We start from the raw sequence: 7,334 nt of genomic DNA on the forward strand, positions 1-7,334 counted from the left end.
CACGGCCTTCGAGCTGTTTTTCCTGGCAGATGGAAAGTAAACAAGCGCAGGAAAATGTTTGGCGCGTGTCCGCCGCCAAAATTGCCGGAAATTTGTTTGAGCTTTAAATTACAAATCATTATCGATGGGCATTATACATTTTGGCCAGCTCAAAATGGGAACCACGAGGCGATTTCCTAATGCCAACGGCACTTGTAAAATCACTTTGAATAATATTGCACTTGGGTTAGGGGCCCTTTCTGTTTGCCTTCGAGTTTGTCCTCTCTTTGAGCAGATTAATTTCCGGCATTTACACTTAATTCCCAACAGTTTCTGGCTAAGACCGGCCTCGCCCATCGATGCAATCAGCTAAGGACCAATTTACCAACATGTCAACGTGGACGGACGGGAATCGAAGTAACCGCAGATGGGAAGCTCTGGGGGGAAGCTTTAGATTTGCACACATTACCACTCAATCTTCATATACCCAGTGTCTGCTATATGCAGGATTTAGGGCCCAGCCCCAATCTCCCTTTGGCCGGCTAAGTCCTGCGCCCAGGACCTCGGCATGCACATGATGTCCACATGGCCGCAAAGATTTATTTACAATTGTGTTGAGACATAATTCCTTTTGATCGATTGTGGAACCCTCGCCGCCAAGGACTCTGGATGGGGATGTGGATGGGGATGTGGGGCTTTTGTGGTCAGCTGTAAGTGATGATTCTTTTGCGTCCCCTGCGTCCCTTTGTCTTGGCTGCATTTCGTTGGGCGCCGTTTTGGCTGCAGGGTGAAAGTCGACGCAGAAAGGCAGAGAAACACAGAGAAAGTCGAGCAGAAAGGCAGAATTATTTGCGCAATTTATGTGGCTTTGATTTCATTGGCAAGATGTACGGTCCGGGCGAGAGCAATTTATGGTAACTTGATAATTTGTGTTAGCATTTGCCAACAGTTCAAAGGAACCGGACTCTGGCACTGGATGCAATTTATTTGCCGGACATGTGGCACTGCTGCCAAATGACATTAGAATAAGGAAATTGCAATCGAGTGCGACGATATGGGGGGCCAAAAATGGAATTCAAATTAAGAGCACACAGAGAATCCATCCGGGGACTATTTGCTCATGCATGCAATATGCCCTTCAATTACTTTTCTGGTCGCACAGAAAAACAAGGGGTTGCTATACCCCCTGGGATATGAGCTATAGATATTTTTCACTATGAAAAGTTCGGATTTTTATACACAGAAAAATTATAAAGATGAATTTATTCCATATTTGCATGATAAGTATTTTGAGATTCAAGTCGAAGAGTCCGAAACAAAATAATCATCATATCCCATCACTTTTTGTATCCGTGTGTGCATCATCTCGAGTGAATGATTGGCAAGCCCTGTGATGCAACCATAAACTACCGCTCAACCCTATCTGCACTTTCTGCAATTGAAAAGCAGTTGCTGGAACCGCCTCATTCATCAAAAATGCGCACTTAACACATGGCAGAGGCTGCATTGAGCATTGCTGCCCCATTCTTGGGTAATGCACATAAATCCTTAGAGTGCGCACTTAACTCCTTTTTATGCTGCGACAAAGTACATTTACTAATGACCAAGTCAAACAATGGCCGCGGCCAGGAAGCAGAGGGGAGTCCTGCCAGTCCTGCAAGTCCTGGTAGTCCTGCTAGAAGTAAACTGGGACTGACTTCGGAGGGCCGAGGCAGCCGGAGGATTGGCCCGCGAAGTAGCAATTTACGCGCTTAAGACGGCGGCAAGCGGCAAGATGGTGACAAAGCACGCAAAACGGAACAGCAATTCGTTCTTGGGCAAGGGGGAGAAGTGGGAGAGAAGGCTGGGGAAAATCCGCAGGAAAATTCTGGGAGGGCAAGTGGGCTCCAAGCTCCAAGTGTCGGCAGCGGCTGCATGTTAATTGCTGCTGCGACGGCAGCAACAACTGCAAACAGTGGGAAAGCGTGTCTAAATAGCGTAAATTCACACAGACACACACACCTCCACACACACTCGCACAGGGAAAACGGAAAATCCAGCTGCGTATTGTGTGTGGAAATTGAAAAGCAAGTTGGAAAACTGCCAGGATATGCAGGACACTTTTCGCACCCTATTTGCCATATAATAACTGGCTGATTAGCGACTCTTAACATTTGAGTAATTGAGACTGGGTAATAATATTTAACTTTTAAAAAAATGTACCTTTATTAGGCTAAGAATTAAAAAAATGTATTTTTTAAAACATTTTTGACACATATTTGAAACATTAGTTGTAGGGTAAAAGAGGCATACTGTTTTAAAATCTCTTAAGAGGTGTCTAAAAGTATGCAACAATAATTATTACCTAAATAAGATATTTCTTATTTCGTTGCATACTTTCTGGCACACATTAAATTATGAAGCCTTATTACTTCTGTGACATTAACCATTCCCTCTACAACTTTTAGTAATAACCCTTTATAATCGGCTTTTGACCTGACATAGGTACCCTTTGAAAGTTCATAAACGGTTTTCAGTTTGTGTGCTAAGCTGATCTATAGTCGCGTGCACTACCTCGGGACTTATAGAGCGTCACCCGACACTAGGTGTCACTTGTTAGCCTGCTATTCCACGACAGTCTGCGCTCAACAGGATATCAAGCGGAAAAGGACAAAGAACGCTGCATACGCACAGGCTGAAAATGCAAATTTCCCTTTTGGCTGGCAGTTTAAAATGTTGATGAAGTAATTAGTTTAATATGCGAAATGCCCCTGACGGTGCGGTGTGTGTGAGTGTGGGAGGGCGTGGGCGTTTTATAGAGGCGTGGCACATAGGAAAGTGTAATTGAAAATACTCACAATTCTGAACGAAAAGGGACAAGGGCAAAGTCGGGGCTTGGGCATTGTGAAACTTTTTCCATTTATTAAATTTGCCACACGAACAGAGCTGCGAATTCTACTCGTAGCAAGGAAACTCTATGTGGGTACTGTTTAATTATTTGTGCAGCACATGAAATTAAAGCGGCTACAAATTGTTTGAGCCCATTCCGGTTATCAGCTCCCCGCAACTTTTCCAATTAAGATTGTGACCTTTGACTTCAGATCTAAAAATTGCTCAGATTTTTTTTAATTTTCAATGTAATTCTAGCATATTTTGTGATTTCCTTTCGAAATTCGAAACGGGAACATTTCTTCCTTTTGAAAGCCAAGCAAAAGTTTTGCCTTTTGAGGCAAAGTTGGCAGTTTGTTGTCAGTTGTCAGAAATGTATTTTCCCCGAACTTGTTCAAAATATTATACATTTTGATTTACACTAAGGCCACCGACACAAAATCACCATTTGGCTGCCTTTTCAGCAACTTTTGGTTTGAATTACTTGTTGTTCGAGTTAAAAAGTAATTATATTAGCAACAGTCTTTAAGATAAATCGTTTTCTGCGTTTTCTCTAATGAGTCTGATAAACTTTAACAAGTACGAGGATTATGTGGATAGCTTCATAACCATCAAGGACATTCGCTACTTGGGCAACAAAAAGGTCCAGAGGAAGTTGATCCAGAATGCCTGCGGAAAGAGCTGCCTGGGCAGCCTGCTCACTCGCGAGCAATTTCACCAGCGACAGGACAAGGAGTTAATCCTTCTGAGGCCACGGGGAATATGTGGATCCCAACTTTTCGGCGACTATTTGAACAACAGCGACGAAGTCCTCAAGCAGTTTGCCATTCGGGAGAAGAAGCTGGTTGAGAAACAAATATCGGTAAGGGGAAATTAAAGTGTCATCAATATAAAATGAAAACTTTAAAGGAGAGGCCTTTTGACACTTGGCTTGGGTATGACACCATGAGAAGTGGCTACAGCTTAATATGTTAAAATATTTTTTATTTAATATTTTTAAGGTTGTCATAACTTTTGTAAAAACATTCAGTTAAAAGTGACAAATGTGATAAGAGTCAGGAGGCCTTAGTGAGCAGTCGAGAGCAAAGTAGTAGTGAAATGCGAATCCTAGGCACTGAAATATTTTAATGTTTTATTCATCAGACCATTGTATACCTGGTGATGCGCTCGAAGAAGGGTCTGGAGATCTCCAGTTTCCTCGACCTGGAGCAGAGTCTTCGAGAGTCTCGGTGCCAGAGCTCAGTGGACTACGCGGACTGGCGTGGCATATTCGAGGGCCGGAAGAAGTTGATGCCATCGAGGAACCACCTGAGCTACTTCGACTGGTACCAGAACCGAGTGTCCTACAAAAACAGTGAAAACTTCCGGGTGGCAAACAAAAGGGCCCACAGCCTGATATTAATCCATGTGGGGGATCACAAAATGTTCTGCGTAAATGCCACCTGCGACTGTGAATACACGAAAAATGTCAACCGCAAAACGTATTTCTCCCCCACTTATGGATATGTCATATTCTTCGACCACATAATCAGGCGCATTAATTAGCGAGGGCTTTAAAACGTCAATAATACGTAATCGGGGATAAATGGGGAAGAAAAATAAAATAAAACGAGAATATTGTCCTCGAGGGCGCATTTGTTGTTGACAGTTTACGTAAATTGCTTTTCATATCTTATCAATTCTGGTCTGACGTGGCCGCACTTTTTGATGGACATTTCGAGGTCCTTCCGCAGGCAAGTCCTCCAACTATCAGGGAACCGGAAATTACCCGAGCTTTATGCCTTTTTGTTGAGTTTATCGCAGTAAGAGGACTTCAATTGCATAAATCTATTAACTGAAGCTCCCCACTTGGCCAATGTGTTGCTGTTGTTTGCCCATTTGCCAGTGTTTGCCAAATGCTTTGTGTCGGTCAGCTTATGACGCTTTGTTAATTTAGCTAACTGTGTGTATATTTAATTGGCCCTGCCATTCATGCAAATTAACTTGGCCAAATTTGCTCAATAGTGCAAGCAGACCCATGGACTGTTAGCTTTTGCCAGGGTGAATAGCAAATTAAAGTTGTTTTTATCAAGTCAAAAGGGTATTGTCAGTTAATTAAGAGTAAGCTTGTATACATTATACACACTCTAATAAGCTCTGTGGAAGATTCACTTTGGATGTTGCAGTTGCGAGGGCCAAACTAAATAAATAATGAATGTGTGTTAAATTATGATTTAAATGCCAACTGCAATGGCACTGCAATTTAATTTGCATATACAATTAGCTGTTAATTTATATCCTGCACTCTCCTCTGAGCCTTGGCTTAAATACGCCCAGAAACAATTCAATTAAAACAAACATCAAGAGCTGCTGCAGCCTCAGCCGCATTTGTCTTTGTGCAGGTGAGTTCGCAGGTGCAAATGGAGTGTCCTGGGCTCGTAACCCAGGATGGCTAATATTCCGCCCACTGGCACGAAAGTCCAAATAAATATTTGCTCGGCTTTGCCGTAGTCAAGTCCACAGGCCAGAGCCACTCTGTCGGCTCGGTTCCATTCCGTTCAGTAACCAAGTGCCCAAGTAACTTGGGTCTATGTGTCTTTGTTCTCCATTAAGATATGGCAAATTTGTTGCCCCCGAAAACATTCACAAACAGAAGGATAGAAATTCCCTTCGGCTGGAATTGAGATTGCATTTTACGGGCTAAATAAATTTCATGCGATATAAACTAGCAATTTACTGCCAGACTGCATTTTCAAGACCAAGTGCCGCCGCTCTCCTCCTCTGGTCCATACATTTTGATTAACGAAAGGAGGAAAACGACAAGTTTACAGATGAAAAGCATGGAAAATTTATTAGATTTCCTCCACCGTGTTTTTCGCTCAGTTTTGACAAATTTCATTGACGAACCTTGAGCTCTATGCCAGCCAATCAGTCGTGAATAATTGGGCCTATCGACCAAAATAGTCAAGTGGTTTTCATTTGATTTTGCGAAATCCAATGTATAAATTATGAATAAATATAAAGTCTGCTTGTGGCCAATTTAATTGGCCAAATGGCAAACAATGATGCAAATGAATAATTTAAGTGCCTGTGGAATTGATGTCAAAAAGCTCATGGTTATTTAAATGAAAGTGTGCAGTGCCAAGTAGCCAAGAGGGTTTTAAGGAAGAAGGATCTTCAGTTTTACCATTACTATTATTCCATTAAGTGCAAATGATTTTCCCCATTCTGTTATTCTCGTGCATAATTTAAACACACTCATTATCTGGCGAAAATAAATACTTTATGCTTATTTCATGGTGCCTAATGAATATGTAGATCCTGCCTGCGCTGACTTGCTGTCAATTTGATTGGATTTATGCCTGACCTGTGGGTCACACAAGGCCACAAATAATTTATGAGCTGACCCACCCAGAGGGCCGCCTGCCGGGACATATGTTTCATTTGTTATTGCTGCCTCGACACAAAGAATATAATATTTCATAAGGTCGTAAGCTGTCGCAAAGGATGCCTAATAAATAATTTAGCCACTCAAGATTGGACATCTGGCGAAGTTACGTGTCGGGCACGGACAAACCCTTTCAGGCCCCCAAAATAAATACATAAAATGGCGCCATAAAGAAAACATCATCGGGCGGAAGTTGCGAAAATAAACCGAGGGCTGAGTGAAAGGCGTATTAAATTAAGCTGCATGCCGAAAGGTCCTTTGAAAAGGCTCCGCAGCTCCAGCCAAAACAACAGTCATAAAATGTGACCAATAATGAAAATAATGAAGGAATGAATTAAATTAATTAAATGAAATGTTGCGCAGCAAATGAAATTTTTGTTCCACTTTCCGTCTGCTGTTGGCATTCGCGGTATTTTTGTGTCAGGATAATAAAGAAAAAGTTTGTAAAAATGTGGCACAAGCTTGTGTTAAATTGAAGCAGGAAAAGTTTCTTGAAAAGGTCGAGTAAACAGATAAATTCAGAAATGTAACGTGTAACGTTCGACTGAGGGACTAATTTTCGAAAGAATCTGTGATGGCGTGGCACGCTGTAGGTCCGGCGCTAGCTCGTGGCTTTGGGGTGGAGGTCTTGCTCTCACAGATTCAGTTACGATGCACACATTATTATTAACATCTCAAGAAATTGAGCGTGCTTGCGACATTGAAAGGAGCTAGTCATATAAATCGGAAGAACGATAAACCAAATTCAAAAAGAAAAAAAAAAGAAAGGAAGGGAAAAACAGCATATAAAGTAAAGATCAAAGAAAGAAGAATGTAACTATTTGCGTGGCTGCTGGTGTAATTGCGCCCGCTTATCGCCCACCCTACCTAGGTCGCCTTCCGCTAGAGCATGGCTCTGGTGACCCCTTTTTCCCTACGACCGTGGAATCATCAGCTCAGTTCAGCAATACGTTTCTTTTAAGTTTCCATTTTTTAATGACAAAATTCAAAAGATCTTAATATTATCAAAGAAGATATAGTAAATAATATAAACCAAAGAATAATTCATTATAATATTTTT

General features: G+C 41.8%; 1 protein-coding gene across 1 annotated transcript; it reads left to right on the forward strand.

The window, feature by feature from the left end:
• The first annotated feature begins 3,214 nt into the window (after positions 1-3,214).
• LOC108029193 (cilia- and flagella-associated protein 299) lies at positions 3,215-4,499 on the forward strand. The gene is made up of 2 exons (XM_017101369.3): positions 3,215-3,709; positions 3,991-4,499. Exons 1-2 carry the CDS (start codon positions 3,404-3,406, stop codon positions 4,390-4,392), a joined length of 708 nt encoding a protein of 235 aa, XP_016956858.1. The 5' UTR covers positions 3,215-3,403; the 3' UTR covers positions 4,393-4,499.
• Positions 4,500-7,334: the final 2,835 nt, after the last annotated feature.

This window comes from Drosophila biarmipes, chromosome 2L (assembly GCF_025231255.1).
Source record: "Drosophila biarmipes strain raj3 chromosome 2L, RU_DBia_V1.1, whole genome shotgun sequence".
NCBI lineage: Eukaryota > Metazoa > Arthropoda > Insecta > Diptera > Drosophilidae > Drosophila > Drosophila biarmipes.

Bases quoted from the DNA above. Each gene is read 5' to 3' on its own strand.
- LOC108029193 (XM_017101369.3), top strand. From the start codon at position 3,404: ATGAGTCTGATAAACTTTAACAAGTACGAGGATTATGTGGATAGCTTC. The intron at 3,710-3,990 runs GTAAGGGGAAAT...TTTATTCATCAG, and splicing joins TGGTTGAGAAACAAATATCG to ACCATTGTATACCTGGTGAT.